At 40.5% G+C, this 18123-nt stretch overlaps 1 protein-coding gene across 7 annotated transcripts in view; it reads right to left on the bottom strand.

Annotated features, from left to right (window-relative positions):
* Nucleotides 1-367: 367 nt before the first annotated feature.
* NMT2 (N-myristoyltransferase 2) overlaps nt 368-18123 on the bottom strand; it is a 68570-nt gene continuing 50814 nt past the window's right edge. For 6 of the 7 annotated variants that reach the window (XM_041766625.1, XM_041766623.1, XM_041766624.1 and 3 more), the window contains 4 exons: nt 10507-10677; nt 3297-3464; nt 1428-1565; nt 368-1243 (listed from right to left, as the gene is read on the bottom strand). In XM_041766625.1, the coding sequence (XP_041622559.1) occupies nt 1223-1243; nt 1428-1565; nt 3297-3464; nt 10507-10677 (498 nt within the window). In that variant the 3' untranslated portion in view covers nt 368-1222. The remainder of the gene's footprint in view (nt 1244-1427; nt 1566-3296; nt 3465-10506; nt 10678-18123) is intronic. The other variant, XM_041766627.1, reaches the window with a different exon arrangement.

Raw genomic sequence — 18123 nt, 5'->3', positions numbered from 1 at the left:
AGTTTTTCTGGACTGAAGAGCCTAGGCACTGGTATTATAAAGGCAGGGAGAAGTGTCTACTCTGGTTTTTGAGTCAAAGCCAGTTTCATGTGGCCTCGTTCAGCATGTTCTCCCCATTCCTTTGACTACTGGCAATATATACATATATATGTACACTGGGAAACCTGGGTTTTCAAGTTCTAGATAAAAACACCATCAGTAACAAAATTAGGAATACTTATTTACAAATAAGACATTTTCCATTAGCATGACAGCTTTCATGATAACTTAAAGTCAGCATAAAGGAATATGTGCAATTTTGCATAAGTAATAAAAACATTCAAACTATCAATGTCCTGATAGCACTAATAATTCCACTGAGCATTTCTTTTGACCTTAGAGCTTTTATTGTCTTTGCCTCACATCTCTTGCTGCTGCTGAGAAGACACGAATGTGTGCGGCAGCTGCAAAGTTGAGTCGGTCACGGGTGTGGACTCTCTGTACATATCTGCACACAAAATTTGAGTTTTGAACCAATCTACGGACCTGCTGAAGATCAAAGTACAAATCTGTGTGTTTATTTATTTGGCAATTCTGCTTCTGGAGAAAGAAATGTACTTACCAGTCAGCAGTACATTTTTTTTTTTTTTCCAGCAGTACATTTTTATCTCCCCCTAAACTTAAACATCCACCTACTTGTCACTGAGCTACGGAAGTGCTGATTCCGTAAATGCTCCCAGTGACAGCGCGTAAGGTGACGGAAGCACCAATTTTCCAAATGGATCCTTCATTCTGTTACATGGACGAACAGACCAACACTTAATACATAGAAATGCAGCAGTTTATCTCCACACAAAAGCAAAGACTTTCTTACACAATTCTGTGACTTCCGTCCAGTCCGTAGAAAAACAGTCCCTTTTCTATAGAGTGGAAAAATACCTTCTCTTCAGTGAGAGACAGCCAAAAGTCTGGAAATTAGAGGAATGTGTTCTCTCTACCTTTTCATCCCTTCTACAAATGGGTAAACAGTGAAAAAAAAAGACTGTTAACATTCTAGCTAGAAATATGTACTATTGGTCACGTATGGGTGGTTTTTTTTTTTTCATCTTTTCTGATTGTTACCGACTACGCCGATTTCATTAAGTTGTGCTTTTATTCTTCTTTGGAATGGCAGTTCCAGGAATCATTAAATAGAGTATTAACAAGTGATGATGTCCGAGTTCTAGAAATAGAAATAATCCATCTATTGTAACACTAGTCCAACCTAAAGGGAGGGGAGAAACAGAATGGTAAGAACAGGTAAGCAAGAAAAAATAAGTTGTACCACAATGGCTCAGTATTTTTTAAAAGCTACTTAAAAACACCTTAATAGTCCTAAGGGCAGCAAGCATGGGATTTCCTAGGTCTGCTTATTACGTTTATAAAGGGTGTGTATCCACAGCACTTACCTTTTCAGAATCTGTTCCTGGACACCTCCAGTTGTACAGGTAATACTGCAAGTTGCCATCTCCTATACCAAACTTGAGTTTTTCCAAGAAGGTTTTATTTTCCATTAAATCTAGTGCATTGAAAACATCAAATCCTTTCTGCCAGTGGAAAAAGAATTTCAAATTTTAAATGTCAAAGGACTGGAGTGTTTTCTACATTATATATTTCAGTATAGCAATTCCTCTACTAATAGCTTGACTACACGTTAATAAGGTTTAATGTCTACAGTCTATGTACAGGCTAAGAACTCAGTTTAAAACTGTCTTACAGGGGCATCTGGGGCTCAGTTGGTTAAGCATCTGCCTTCAGCTCAGGTCACGATTCCAGGGTCCTGAGATCAAGCCCCACACTGGGCTCCTTGCTTAGAGGGGAGTCTGCTTCTCCCTCTGTCTCTGCCACTCCCATTCTTGTGCTCTTTCTCTCTCTGTCAAATAAATAAGTAAAATCTTTAAAAAAACAAAACTGTCTTATAAAAACAGTGAGTCTGACAGAGTCAGGAAGATCACCCAAAAATTTCAAATCAAAATCTGTACTATGTTGGCTAACACTAATACAAAGTAATCTATTAGGATCTCAGAGAATATTTTATCCCTGTTTTAGAAAGAACATTTGGCCAGAAGTCTCCATCTCCAGAACTGTTCGTTATTGGCTTTTCAAAGTTCTGACTGAGCCACAGCTTTAAAGACTTTAAATGTGTCCTTGTCTTGGGCTGATGCTGGGAAATAAATTAAGGAAATTTTAATAGTAAAAATTGAATTTCTTGAAAATGTCAAGTAAAAATATTATATAAAATGGGGTAATAGATTTCTATTTCTCAGGCGTTTTACCTTAAATAATTTATTACTGGCCTTTTTTGGAGGAAGTAGTTGAAGAAGAGCAATAGGATCAAAGAATCAGAGGATAATGTTGATTTGGAGATCCAAGAATACTATGTTAAAAATTTTTCTTTTCAGTTTTCAAAGAAGATACTTTTGATGTGTTGTTCACAATTTCTCATGAATAATATTTCCTCATGTTCAATAATTACATTGAAATAACAGCTACAACTTCTTAAAGTTTATTTGTAGCAAGAATTTAACAACTACTACACCAAGAGAAAGATATTGCAAATATAGTATGACCCATTTTTTAATTTAATTCCTTTTATTTTAAATATCTTTGTTTTTTTTTTAAAGGAAAATCCACTTTATTTTTTTTTAAATTTTTATTTATTTATGATAGTCACAGAGAGAGAGAGAGGCAGAGACACAGGCGGTGCACCCGGAGCCTGATATGGGATTTGATCCCGGGTCTCCAGGATCGCGCCTTGGGCCAAAGGCAGGCGCCAAACCGCTGCGCCACCCAGGGATCCCAAATAGCTTTGTTTTTAATACTAAACTCTTTAATTTTAAAAATAAAATTCAGAGACTATTTATATTTAGTTGAGTTCAAAAAGGGTTATTGTTGCTGATTATTCACTGCCACCCAAACACGTATGTTCCTTATATCAAGGTACCATGTATTTTCCCTATATTCCTTGTATCACAGGTTTCATGCATTCTTCTATTAGAGCTAAAAGTTTCTACTTTGCACAAAATGTCTTTTTGGTTAAGTTGGAATAGAATCAATGATGTCAACAGTCTCTGAAGTTTTATTTTTTTTTTTATTTTTTTTTTAGTCTCTGAAGTTTTAAAAGAAACTCTTATAATTCTTCCTTTGACTGATGGTCAACAATAAAACATATCTCAAATGAATTGCACCTATGCGGGAGAAGATACAGTAAGAGGTTTTACATACTTTGGCACACATATGTGGAGAAACACACAGGACAAAAAGGATGAGTCGCTTACCAACTTGGCTATGATGAGTGCATCACTCATGAGGTCCAGCAGGGGAGTCTCCGTGTGAATGTTGTAGAAGGAGTAGGCGGCTTTGAGGCTCTTGTGAGCAGGGTGGTGAATGACCGTGGAGGGGAGCGTGTAGAAGCTCAGGAAGTCAGTTAGTTTACCACTGGAGTTCTAAAGGACAAAGGTCAGGTCAGGTCAATACCTTCCGAAACAAACTGCATCCATGCATTTCAGCTCGCTTCTTAATTTTTGACTTGTACCGTAACTTTCTGTTAGAACAAAAAGCAACAGCTCCTACCTCTCTCTTGGCAGTCTGGAGTGGGGGCCCTTGGGATGCATTGGGTAGAGCCTGAGAAGAGCATGGAGTTGTATTTTTCTTAGCCTAGCGCTAGCTGGCAGTTTGCATAACGTTCTTAAGAAGCAGAATGTTCTGAAAGGAAAGTTCTCCCTTAGCCTGACTAATGAGTCTCTCTAGACCTATAGAACAGGGATGAAAGTGGAGTCACTGTTTTTGCAGAAACAAGAGCTCCAGGGATTAGAATGCTGCCATCTCCAACTAAAAGATACTATATCACAATAATATCTTAGCACAAAACCAGAATTCTATCAGCATAAAGTGAAGTTGGATAAAATCTGGAAGCCGTTTCAAGAAACTTGTGAAAGGCATCAGTACTGCCAACATGCACCTGTGAGTCTGAAGCTACCAAAAATCAAAAGAGATGCAAACGAGGTCTTGGTTTCATCATTGCTGGGACACCTTTCAATACAAGAAGTGAGTCAGTATTGTTTGGGTTGCTTCAATTAGCTGTGGTGGCCTATGCAGTCGGCCTACAACTCAAACTATGATCTGCCTGAATTATACAGCTGAAGAGACTATACCCCAAGTATGCTCTTGCTAATATTTCTTTCAGCAGAAGAGAAAATTTTATATGGATGCATTATCCAGTTTTTGAATGCTCCTGATTTACAAAACCTTTTTTCCCCCCCCAGACACTGAGGAATTCACATTTCACTAAAGTGATTTTCTACTGCTCTGTATTAGCAGCTTTAGTATTTGAGATGAATTAAAGACCTAAACATTCAGTATCAATAAGGATGTTCAACTCAAAAAAATTGAAACTGAAAAATAAAACTCACTGGATGGACTCAGGAGTGGAGTGGAGAGGACAGATGACAGAAATCATTGCACTTGAAGAATTCAGTAGAATTTACCCAGTCTGAACAAAAGAGAGAAAAGAAACTGGAAAAAAAAATGAATTAAGTCTCAGGGATCTGTGGGACAGTAACAAAAGATGCAGACACTCCTATCACTGGAGTCCCAGAAGATAAAGAGAAATGTGGGGACTGTGAAAGCAGACGAAATAATGAGTGAAAGACAGATCTGGCAAAACATACACAAGAGAATCAAGAAGCTGAGCGAACCTTAACAGGAAAAACCCAAAGATGTCTACTCCAAGATGCATCCTAATTAAAGTTCTGAAAACTAAAGATGAAAGCCTTCAAAGTAGTCACAGAGAAACAAGGCGCTACCAATAGTAGAATACCAATTCAAATGACAGCGTATTTCTCACCTGAAACCACAGAGGCCAGAAGGAAGTGGCACATTTTTTTTTCAGAAGGAAGTGGCACATTTTTTTTTCTTTTATTTTTATTTTTATTTTTTTAAAATTTTTATTTATTTATTAGTCACACACACACACACACAGAGAGAGAGAGAGAGAGGCAGAGACACAGGCAGAGGGAGAAGCAGGCTCCATGCACTGGGAGCCCGATGTGGGATTCGATCCCGGGTCTCCAGGATCGCGCCCTGGGCCAAAGGCAGGCGCTAAACCGCTGCGCCACCCAGGGATCCCTTTTTTTCTTTTAAAGTAGGCTGCATGCCCAGTGCGGAACCCAATGTGGGGCCTGAACTAAGGATCCAGAGATCAAGACCTCAGCTGAGATCAAGAGTTGGATGGTTAAACTGTCTGACCACTCAGGTGCCCCAGTGGCACATTTTTTAAAATTAATAATTTATTTGAGAGAGAGAGAGAGAGAGCGAGCACAAGCAGACACTCATAAGTGGGGGGAGGAACAGACGGAGAGAATATCAAGCAGACTCTGTGCTGAGTGCAAAGCCCCACATGGGGCTCCATCTCATGACCTGAGAACATGACCTGAACTGAACCTTAACCAATTGTGCCCCCCAGGTGCTGCAGAGAGGCACAATATTTTAAGTGCTGAAGGAAGAGAACAATCAGCCATGAATTCTGCATCTGGTGAAATGGTCCTTCAGGAATGAAGGAGAAATGAGAAATAAGGACATTCTCAAACAAATGGGAACTAAAAGAATCTGTGGCTAGCAAACATACCTTTAAGACTGGCCAAAGGACATTCTCCAAATAGAAATGCAATAATAATACAACGAATCTTAGAGTGTCAGGAAGAAGGAACAATAGAGCAGGAATCTTGATACATGCTCTAAACTATCCTCATAAGTTTTACAAATCTACTTAATGACTGAAACACAAGGTCTAACAGCATCTGATACTCAAGACAATTTTTAAAAGTCAAGAAGATAAAGGGATCTGATGGAAGTAAGGTCACCTGAAGTGGTAAAATGTTGATACTAGTTGGCTGTGATAAGTCACATATTCCTATATATAGGAATACTCGGTGCAACCATCATGCAAACTATACAAATACACTCAAATGCACCATAAATACATCAAGACAGAGAATCCTAAAGAAATAGTCAAGTAGCCCCCAGGAAGGCAAGGAAAAAGAAACAAGAGGACTAAGAACCAGAGGAAACAAAGAGAAAACCAATAATAAAATGGCAGATTTAAGCTCTAGCCTATCAGTAATTATCAAATTAATGGCCTAAATATACACCAATCAAAAGAAAGACTGGTGGAGTGGATAAAGAAACATGGTTCATCTGCAAGCTGTTTATAAGAAACTTTTGGGTTCAATGATGTAGATAAGCTGAAAGTAAAAGGGCTGTGAAAGTAAAATTAATGCAAACATTAATTTTAAAGTAGTAGGAGTGACAGGGCACCTGGGTGGCACAGCTGGTCAAGCATCTCTGACTCTTGGTTTAGGCTCAGGTAGTGATATTGAGCCCCACATGGGGCTCAAGGCACAGTCTGCCTAAGTTTCTCTCTCTTTCTCCCCTACTACATGCACACATGTATTCTTTCTCTCTCTCTCTAAAATAAATAAATAAATCTTTAAAATAGTAGGAGTGACTATATTTATATCCAATAAAGTAGACTTCATAGCAAAGAAATTACTAGAGACAAAGTGGAGTATTACATGCTGGTACAAAGATGGATCCCCTGAGAAGATACAAAGGTCCTAAATGTATAAGTACCAAACAAGACCCTCCAAGTACATCAAAAAAAACCTTAGAGAGGTGGAAGGAGAAATAGACAAGTCCAAAGTCATAGTTGGGGACTCTCATCAACTGACAGAGCTGCTAGAAAGAAAATTATCAAGGAGGCAGAAAATCTGAGTACAATAAGACGTAAATGACATATATTGAATGCTTCACCTGAAAAGAGATTATACATTTCACACACCTTCTCCAAAACAGACCATATGGGCTTAAAATAAATCTCAAGAAGCTTAATAGAGCTGAAATCATACAGTGTCTTCTCCAACCATCATGGAATGAAACTAGAAGTCAACAGGAAATCTCTGGGCAGGTCAAAGTTGACAACAGAATTCTAAGGAATCCAAGGCTCAAAGGAGAAGTTTCAAAACAAATTAAAAAACAAAACAAAACAGGGGCGCCTGGGTGGCTCAGTTAGTTAAACATCCACCTTTGGGTCAGGTCATGATCTCAGGGTCCTGGAATCGAGTCCTACATTAGGCTCTTTGCTCTGCGGGGAGTCTTTCTCCTTCTCCCTCTGCCCCTCTCCTCTGCTCATGTGCACTCTGTCTCTCAAATAAATAAAATCTTTAAAAATAAATAAACACATGCATATATACATACATACATAGAACCAAATGAAAATACGACATACCAAAATCTGTAGGATGAAGCTAGAGCAGTGCAGGGAAGGACCTTTACAGAACTATATGCTTATACCGTAACAGGAAAGTGGGGAGTCTGCTTCTCCCTCTGCTCCTCCCCCTGGCTTATGCTCATTTTCTCTCTCCCAAAAATAAATAAATAAAATCTTAAAAAAAAAAAAGGACTTAGAACTACAGTAACCAAGACAGAGTGGTATTGGTGGAGGAACAGACACCAGAGATCCAGTGGAACAGAAGAGAGAACCCAGAAATAGCGCACAATATAAATATCAGTATTCAACATATGGAAGAACCAATAGAAATCAAGAAGATTACAGTTAAAAAGAAAAAGAGGCAAATATATGATTGGTATAAAATGGCTAACAGATTTATGAGATGATGTTCAAATTCATTACTAATAAGAACATACAAATGAAAAACAATATTATCATTTGATACCCATTAGAGTGGCCTAAATTTAAAGTCTGATGATAACCAAATGTTAGTGAGGACACACTCTGCTAAGAGATACTTTGGTGAGCTCTATGGCCAGCTCTAAGTAACATCAGCGATGCGTCTGATCCTCAGCCTCAGCAGTTCACCCTGAGTATAGACACTAGGGCAGCAGTTCTCAAAATGTGGTCTGTGAACCCCGGGGGGTATCTGAGACCCCTCCAGAAGTCTGAGAAATCAAAATGATTTTCATACCAGCACTACCAAGTTATTTGCCTTGTTCACCACGTGGACATCTGCATGAAGATGGCAGAAGCAATGGTGGTACACCTGGTGGTCTTTTTATTCTTTACCACCACACCCTCATGGATTAAAAAAAAAAAGTTCCACTTAAGCATGTCCTTGATTAAGAATTATTTTTTTCTATTAAGAATTATTAACTGTACTAACTCGACACTCCAGAGCTCATCCTTTTCACATCTTGTGTGATGCCATGGAAGGACACACGCACAGAGCACTTCTTTGCGTACTGAATCATAAAGGTTGTCTCAGAGAAGCCCATCGGTGATGGAGCTGGGAGCTGAACTAGTCACTTTTTTCACAGAACACCACTTCAAAGTAGGACTAGCATACTACGGTCATTCAGACTTGGGTATCTGGCACATCTTGAAAATCAGTGATGTGAGTCTATCACTTCAAGGAAAATATTGGTGGGATTTGTTGCCACTGATAAAATTTGAGCTTTCAGGGTGCAATTTAAAGTATCCTCCACCATGAACTATATTATATACTTTTTTGAGGACAATGGTTGGAATATCAATGAATGAGACTTTTTGATCTTATATATGAACTGTTAATATCTGGAAGATCTTTCTAGCTCAATGAGCCATTATTTTCCAAATGACCGATATATGTTACAGACTCATTCACTGGTAAAGGAATGATGAAAGGACCAGACACACAATGGATTTTAATCTAACAGGGTACGGAAAATTAATTAAATATGCTTTCAGATTGGGAATACTCAAAATGATCTGAATAGCTACTAATATACTTGTTCTTTTCCGTATCTTCAAGACTTCATGTGAAGGATTTTTTTTTTCACATGCTTCAACCAAAATAATATATCACAACAGACAGAATGCAGAGGTAGATATGTGAGCCCAGCTGTCTTCTAGTAAGTCAGACATTAAAGAGATTTGCAAAAATGTAAAACATGCCATACTTAATTTTGTTGCTTTGGAAAAGTTATTTTTCATAAAAAATGTTATTTAGGTAATCTGTTTATTATTGTTATATTGTTATTAAAGGAAATAATACATATATTTTCAATTATTTATTCTTTTTTAAAACTAAAATACAATTGACATATAACATTATATTACTTTCACATGTATAAGTTAATGATTCAATATTTGTATATATTGCAAAATGATCATAATAAGCTTAGTTAAAATCCATTACTGCATGTAGTAACAATTTTTTTCTTGTGTTAAGAACTTTTAAGGTCTGCACTCTTAGCAACTTTCAAATATGCGACAGTCTTAACTATAGTCACCATCTGTACATTGCATCCCCATGACTTTCTTATAACTTGAAACTTATACCTTGTGATTCTCCCTCTTCAATCATTTCTCCCACCCCTACAGCAAAACTGTCAATCTGTTTTCTGTATCTGTTATTTTTGGTTTCTTCTGATTCTACATATAAGTGAGATCATACAGTATTTGGCTTTCCCTACCTGATTTATAAAATAGTAATATTAAAAATTTTTGTTTCAGTTTTCAATGTAATAAGTATCTGTAAATATAATCCAAATAATAAAAGCTCTTTGGGGTCCTTAATAATTCTTAAGAAGGTGAAGGAGTCCTGAGATGAAAAACTGCTGCCCTGGAGAAACTTACCACAAGTGCATAAAGATTTGTGCTTTAAGATGTGCACTCTAGCGCTGTTCTAGTAATAAGAGCTTGAAAACAAAGACTTCCCAGGAACATCCTTGGAATTCACTGTGTCTGTTCTACCATTTCTGCCCTAACTTGGCTGTCATCCTATATCCAGACTGATGCCTGACAATGTTGAAAAGACACTTACAGCTTAGTGCTCACAATGAATGGTGAATGGACTCCTATCGGAACTCCCACACGGCCTCCTCACTCTCTCTCTCCCCAGGTACTTACCAGGTTTAATCTCAACTTTTGAACCCAATCCCACTTCAGTCTAAAGAGCTTCTATGTGTAATACCATTTGAACAACAAATGTCAAGCTTTTTTTCTTTTAAAGGCTTAAGAAGCACTATGCTAAATTCATCCAATCAATAATCAGAAAATCTAGACTGTTATTTCTCCTTCCTTTCCCTGAACTAGGGTTGAGTGGCTGAGTTGTGCCATCTCAACTGAAAGCCGTTCTGTTCAAACCAGCTTCACAAAATACCCAAGGATATTAAGCTCTGGAAAGCATCTGCCTCAGATAAGGCCATCCCAATCCAGCCTTCTCAAAACCGAACCAAGCAATTAATCACCTCGGTACCAACACAAAAGTATCCTGATTTCCCACGAATAACTAGCAAAAACTGTTCTTCTCTGGGGATGGGAACCATAAGAAGAAATTCTGGTTCTATCGGGGCGAGCAGAGAGATCTGGTTTGGAAGTAGCATCCCAGAGACAGAAGAAAAGGCTGGGCCCTCTCTGATTCTTCCAGAAAACAGACTCAACCTCAGGGCAGTCTTGTACTTCTGTGGGGTGTCTTAGCACCTCCTCTTTACCTCCACGACAAACGTGTCAATAATGTGCTCCTGGGGGAGGAACCAGTGAGCTACTTCCTCTTCATCCATCACCGGGGCGAGGTGAAACTGCTTCAGGTAAGTGTTGGTCAGGTCTCGAACTGCTCTGACGTCCCTGGGTTCCATAGGTCTCAGGCCCGACGTCTTGGTAGCCTTGTTGTGGTGAAAACAAAATAAAGTGGGAAGGTGACCTTTGTCATAAGAGGGAAAGGCAGGCCAGCGGTGTGGCCGTCCCCTGGGGGGCGTAGGGGGCTTGTGAGCCCTGCCAAATCCTGGCTTCCCCTCCTCTTCTCCAACCTCCCAGGTCAGGATCTGCAATGTCACAAGAGTCCCCAGGGAGCTGTTGACACATTAAGATGAAAAGCACTGAGGCAGAGTATATTAGACAACGTGTGGAACCTTCTATCTGTGTGCTGGGTCAGTGGTCAGCACTGCCCACAGCGCTGCTGCTCTGACCGAGTCAGGGCGCACACCTATCTATGTACTGAAGCCAAGAATGTTCACAGCCTCCACTGCAGGGCCAAACGATCTTAGCGTGTGTTCTGGAATGATGTGCATTACAAGTGCCCTGACATGTTGAAGATGCAGGTGAAAACGGCTGAGAAGCTTATTTTATTCAATGGCTCATGAAGAGTCTGTGGCTAGGGACGCCTGGGTGGCTCAGTGGTTGAGCATCTGCTTTCAGCTCAGGTTGTGATCCTGGGATCCAGGATCGGGTCCCACACTGGGCTCCTCGCAGGGAGCCTGCTTCTCCCTCTGCCTATGTCTCTGCCTCTTTCTCTCTGTGTCCCTCATGAATAAATAAATAAAATCCTTAAGGAAAAAAAAAGAGGCTATAGCTATGTTGGTCTTGTGAGCAACAAAAATGACATAAAAGTAAATCATGTTGTTCTGAGTGGGGAGGACAAGCATTGTAACAGCCAAGTATTTTCTAAAGGGTAATGGCTAGCTTGCCGAGTACTGGCCCCTGGCTTCTCATGCTATCTTTTGATTTAAAAAGGTGATTGAAACAGACATTCAAATCCGTCATTTCAGAGCATAACAATTTCTATGGTATTCTACGAGGACCAGAATAACCTAAAGGTCAGGACAGGTCCCCATGAGGATTTGTTCAACTGTGTCCTCAAAAGAGTTCCAGATATCACTCAGCTACACAAGAACTGCCCAAAAACCAGGACACTTGAGCCAAGAAGTGAGAAAACCCACCAGAAGTGCTTGTTTGTACAAAATATTAAAAACTTAGCAATACAGTTCCATTTTTTCTAGTTAGCTTGATTTTTTCCATAGAAATAGTGGATACATTTTAAGTGTTAAGTAACTTGTATATAAATACTTCTCCTTTACCTTTTATAAGTTATTTTTAAATACTTTAAAATTAAATACTGCCTCTAAACATAGATCATTACAGTTCCTGCATGCCCCTAGACTAGTAGCATTCCAAGGTGGAAAACAGGTCTCATCCTGAGTGCTGGCTCTGGTCCATCTTAGTGGCTGTGCTGAGGTCCCTAGGGATCCGTGACCAAGAATGCTGATCATTGAGTGGTGGGGGTACTAAGGGAGAGATTTGTTCTTTGTATTTACAGACCCAAATGTCCTTACTATGTGCCTTTCTGTTATGACTTATGTAAGCTATAAAGATGTGGTAATGCAGCTAAAATACAGTTTAGTAGACCACATTGAGAGAAGGTAAGCCCTTAACACACATTTATTTATTTATTAAAGATTTTACTTATTTATTCATGAGACACAAAGAGAGAGAGAAGCACAGATATAGGCAGAGGGAGAAGCAAGCTCCTTGCAGGGAGCCCGATGTGGAACTCGACTCCAGGACCCCAGGATCATGACCTGAACTGAAGGCAGATGCTCAGTCACCCAGGTATCCCAGCTCTTAACATTTAATAGAGAACTTGTACTTTTAGCCTTTATGTGGATCACAAAGCCAAAGGACAAGAAATGTCGAGGTCCTTGCTTCCACCCAAGGCTTAACCTCTCAAGCAAGCATGGCAATAACAGCCCAAATGTGCTAAATGAATGAATGAATGAATGAATGAATGAATGAATGAATTCCTATGTTTTGAGCCACAGTCATTTACTCAGTAAGGATGGTGAAGGCTACAGACAGGAAAAAAGGTCACTGTCAGCTATGCAAAGATGATACTGCTTGGGCCTGGCACTTAGGTGTAAGCCAGGTATAAAATTCTTTTTTTCCATTTCCCCTGAGCCAATTTTAGTATTTGGTAGCATTTCTATACTGCAAATTCATGGCAAGATGGAACCTATGTGATTTCCAAATACAATGTAATAAACATACATCTCCAAATGCTAACAGGAAAACCAGACTATATATACACAAAGAATGTATTGAAAAAGTCATTTACAAAAATGATTTTCTGCCATGAGGATGACCTCAATAAAGTTTTAAGTAGCCATGCCCCAATATTAAACTGCTTTTTCTTTTACTAGCTCAGTAATGACAATATCAAGCAATTAGATTCATTAATGAAAGCTACAGGACATGTGCAACTGTTAAACAGATGTTCAGATATAAAGAACACGCTTGCCAACTTCCTAGACACAGTCCTCTGCAGTACAATTCTCCTTCACTATTTATGCCACAGAATCACTAAAATCAACATCTTTTGTCTGGCAGACACCCTTAATGCAGCAGTTCCCAATAATTTTTGTCTGAGACCCCTTTACCCTCTTTTTTCTTTTTTTAAGATTTTATTTATTTTTGAGAGAGGCAGAGACATAGGCAGAGGGAGAAGCAGGCTCCCTGTGGGGAGCCCGATGTGGGACTTGATCTCAGGACCCGAGGATTATGCCCTGAGCCAGAGGCAGATGCTCAACCACTGAGCTACTCAGGTGCCTCCTTTACCCACTTAAACACTGAGTATTCCAAGAAAGTTTTGCTTATGAGGGTTATATCCACCCACTTCTATTGTATTAGAAATTAAAACTGGGGATCCCTGGGTGGCTCAGTGGTTTAGCACCTGCCTTTGGCCCAGGGCATGATCCTGGAGACCTGGGATCGAGTCCCATGTCGGGCTCCCTGCATGGATCCTGCTTCTCCCTCTGCCTGTGTCTCTGCCTCTCTCTCTCTCTCTCTCTCTGTGTCTCTCATGAATAAATAAATGAAATCTTAAAAAAAAAAAAAAGAAATTAAAACTAACAAAATTTTAAAACAAAAAAAATACAGAAGCACACATTCCGTAAGGCCTCTCTGGTAATCTTCACAGTACATTTGTAGGGTAATTAAAGCAAAAAAATGCATTTTCTGTTTCGCTATTATCATAAAAATCGTGTTGATGTCACAACATCTTGATGCCCCCTGGAGTGGACCTGAGGACCTCCAGGGGTCCCAGGCCCGACTCTGAGATCTGCTGTGCCAGGTCTCCAAAGGTCAGAAGAACGGGTCATAGAAGTGGAATACAAAAAACTCTGAAACAGTATGTTTAGGCCAACAGGCAAAGACAAAGTAAGTGCACCAGGCAATTTATAAGCACTTCAAGTACCTTTTTTTTTTTTTTTTAAAGAGAACATCAGAGTGTATCAGCTATTAAAAAAAAAGAGAGAGAAAAAATAAAAGCAAGATCGCAGAAAACTGGGAGAATATTGAATATTAACTTTTGCTGACTCACAATGGCCATGTGTCTCAGGGCCTTCAACTTGCTACTTTCTAACATCACAAAGTCACACATTCTCCAAGAACATTGATAAGGATGAAATAAAAGTTAAGATGTAAAATAAACCTTCAAATATAAGTTGGGGTCTTCAGAAAGAGGTGGGGAGAAGGTTAAGCCCAGAATTTAAAAAAAAGGGATGTTCTGGCAAAACCCAAATAAGAAAGGTGGTTTCCAGAGAATTCAATAAAAACAAAAAGACATTTCCAGCGATTGAGGCAATCTTACATTTCAGAAGCAAACTCTATCATCTCAGCCAGGCACACTTTCCCAGGGCCCAGCCGGCATGTATTACTCGCTGGACTCTGTACATTGAATTATGTGTAAAATCTGCTTGCGGGGGAAAAAAGGCTCAGAGCTGTATTAAAAAACAGAAGCGGTGTTGTTCTCTGTCAAACTATGTGGTGTAAACTATCCTAGAGCCAAGATTCCAAAGTGGAGATGTAAGCAATGATTATGGGTATTTGATTTAAAAAGGAGTTGACAAAAAAAAATAAATAAATAAATAAAAATAAAAAAAAATAAAAAGGAGTTGACTAAGACGCTAAACACTAAAAAAAGCATCTACTGCAACTAAATGTAGAAAGAACACCATGTGTCTTCACAAGTGTGTCCTTCCTGCAAAGCCGTGGAAAAATAGCAGATTAACCTGAGTCGGGTTTTTTGCCTACTTTAAATTCCTGCACCTTTAAGCCCACTGAGAAAAATAATAAATAAAATAAATAAAAATAAATTTAAAAAAATAATCCAACTTTGTTTGAAAATGCTCAATAGCAAATGAAAAACAAATCGATGCTTACAAGGTAGGGAAAGGCATTACTCTCAGGAAGACCTCCGCACTGCAGGTGGCAGAGGCCAGGGGCCTAGGCCCTGGGTGGTTCTCTCCTAACTAGAAGACGACCTGCCCTCCCGTGACAGTCCTGCCCTCCCTGCATCATAGTTGAGACTGCAGGTGTTCAGTGTTTAGGCCATCATAACGTCAGCTCTTATATTCAGAAGTCCACAAACAAGACATAAAGCAGAAACAGTGAAAAAAAGAAAGAAAGAAAAAAAAAGAAACCGTGATGATAAGAAGAGACTGACCCAAAGAGCAAAAGTTGTGTTCAATAAGGTTCTTCTTACACTTAATGGGACAAAAATGTTCCTAAATCACACAACTGCCAGCAGCGATATCACCCACCTAGGTCCCTATCAGGGAAGCCATGGTCTAGTATATGCTGCATTGTCCAGCTTCTTTTTTTTTTAAGATTTTATTTGTAAGGGGCGCCTGGGTGGCTCAGTCGGTTAAGCATTTGCCTTCGGCTCAGGTCATGATCTCAGGGTCCTGGGATCGAGTCCCGCATCAGGATCCCTGCTCAGCCAGGAGTCTGCTTCTCCCTCTCCTTCTACCCCTCCCTTCTCCACCGTCCCTGCCCCACCCCCTCATGCTCTCTCTCAAATAAATAAAAAATATATTTTTTAAAAAAGGGATTTTATTTCTAAGTAATCTCTACACCTCCATAGAGTCCAAACTCACAACCCCGGTATCAGGAGTCGCATGCCATACCGACTGCGCCAGCCAGGCGCCCCTGCACTGTCTGTCCGGTTTCTAACTCAAGGGGCAGACTCCCAGGTGCCTTCTGATTTTCTAATATCTGTACTCACATCTCTTCTACCCTTTTTCTTCATTATCTTGCTCTTTATTTTTCTCTCCTTCCCCAGGACTTAAAAGCAGGGAGGAAGACTGGAACATACCAGCGAGCACTATTCGGACCCTGATGATCTGCTTTCCTGTGTTCACCTATGCTCTAGTGACCCATGGTGAGACACCCGGGGGGACGAGGCCACACTGCCCCCCCCCCCAACCCAGGGGTGTGTGAGAGGTCATGGCAGGAGCAAAGGGATATAACGGGTAAAACATAGATGTCTGGGGCATGCATCCCAAGTACCCTCTGATTAGTGACAGACCCATGTCTAAGTGTCAACCTGCATGAGTCTTGATCTTTTCATCTGCAAAATGCAGCAAAGGACACACCAGCTTCGAACGGTTGTTGTGGGAATAACATGAATACATATATATATATATATATATATATATATATATATATATAAGCACTTTGTGAACTTCACTTTATTAGGGGAAAAAATCTGGATGCTGGACCAGTGGTTTAGGATCGATTTGTTAATAACACTCTCTTACCTGAGTTGATTTTTTGTATAAAAACATAAAAGATGAGGGACAAAGTCAAAAAATACTCCTAACAGCTTAAATTCTGATCACCCTGACTAAACCAATGACAGGTATTAAAACTCCTCCTTCATCCCATTTTAGGCAATCTACATGGAAGTGGGTGCTTTCCTTACATGCATGCTGCATGGCTTTATAGGCTCGATGAACTGAAATTTGGGGAGACCACAGGAGAACAGCATTAGCCCCTAGTGAAAAAAGTCTGCACGCCTGAAGTTTTTAATTTCCACTCCTGGGTGTGCCTGGGTGGCTCAGTTGGTTGGGCCTCTGCCTCCGACTCAGGTCATGATCTCAGGGTCCAGGGATCGAGTCCCGCATCGGGCTCCCTGTTCAGCGGGGAATCTGCTTCTCCCTCTCCCTCTGCCCTTCCCCTGCTCATGCTCACTTGCTCTCTTTCTCTCAAATAAGTAAAATTTTGAAAAAAAAAAAAAAAAACCCAGTACCCCTCATGCACGTCAAAGTCTTTAACAGTTGGGCCTATTCCGGAGCCTGCAGAGGGGCTGTCTCACTGTCGCTGTGTCTCATGCCCCCTTCTGCTCACTACTGCATATCCCTCTATATGACTGTCCTCCTCAGGTCACTCTGGGTCTTGGCCCCGAGCCTCAGAAGAATCCTGGCCAGTCACTATTAACTCATGTTGACAGTGTGACTCCTCTACACATCTTCCAAGCCTCCCTTTAAGAGCACCCATCTCCACCCGCCTATGTTCACTCCTGTCGCTCCAGCACAACAGGCCGGCTCCCCACCCCCAGGTCGTGTGGACCCTCCTCTGTCATGCTGCCTGCGGTTTGCATTTCCCTCTCTTCTGGTCTCTGTTCCCCTCCCTCCTTGGCCTCAGAGGCAGTGAGTTCATTATTCTGAGCCCCACAGTCTGCAACAACAGTTAAGACCAAAGGGAAGAACAGGCCTCCACCTAGTGATCCTTCCACAAGGTTGCAAAGCTGGTATGATGATGATGCTGGTATCTCATGTCTGGTTTCCTTCGCCTTCACTTTTTTCCTTATGAAATTTTGCCTAAGGTCAGAAATTAGTTGATTCCCGTCTGTCATCAGAAAAAAATACATTGATTCATGTCGCCACCACTGAATTACACGTACCCAGTAAACACACAGCCAGAACTGTGTCTACTACACCTAGAAAGGCCACTACAGGTGAAGCTCACCCCATGTTAGAAAGGAACACGGGCGTCATTCCACTTGAAGCCCTCAATCAAGTTAAAATAGTCACTTCTTTCTGACAACCCAAAAGAAAGAATAGCTCTGGTGAAACAAAAACTTCGAATGAAAGATCCCATCTGTGGCAGACAGATTCTAAGACAGTCCCCAGTGATGCTGCCTCCTGGTTATTAGCCCACCCTCGTGCTCCTCCTGAGTGTGGGTGGAACTTGTGACTTGCTTCTAACCGGTGAAGCTAACACAGCAAGAGTGACTGGATGTCCCTTCAAGCACTGATTACAAGGTTTTAACTTCCACTTTGCTAGCAGATTCTGTCTATAGACTCACTCCCTCACTGGCTTTGATGAAGTAAGCTTCTGCACTGTCAGCTGCTGCCCTGTGGGGAATCTCACCTGGCGAAGAACAGACGGAGGCATCAGGCTGACAGCCAGCAAAGAATGAAAGCTCTCAATGCAACTGTCAGCAAACAAGCCTGCTAATAGCCCTGTGAGTTGGAGAGGACCCATCCCCAGTC

Source organism: Vulpes lagopus, chromosome 8 (assembly GCF_018345385.1).
Source record: "Vulpes lagopus strain Blue_001 chromosome 8, ASM1834538v1, whole genome shotgun sequence".
NCBI lineage: Eukaryota > Metazoa > Chordata > Mammalia > Carnivora > Canidae > Vulpes > Vulpes lagopus.
Note: the sequence above shows the minus strand (reverse complement) of the source record. Positions and strands in the feature narration are given on the sequence as shown.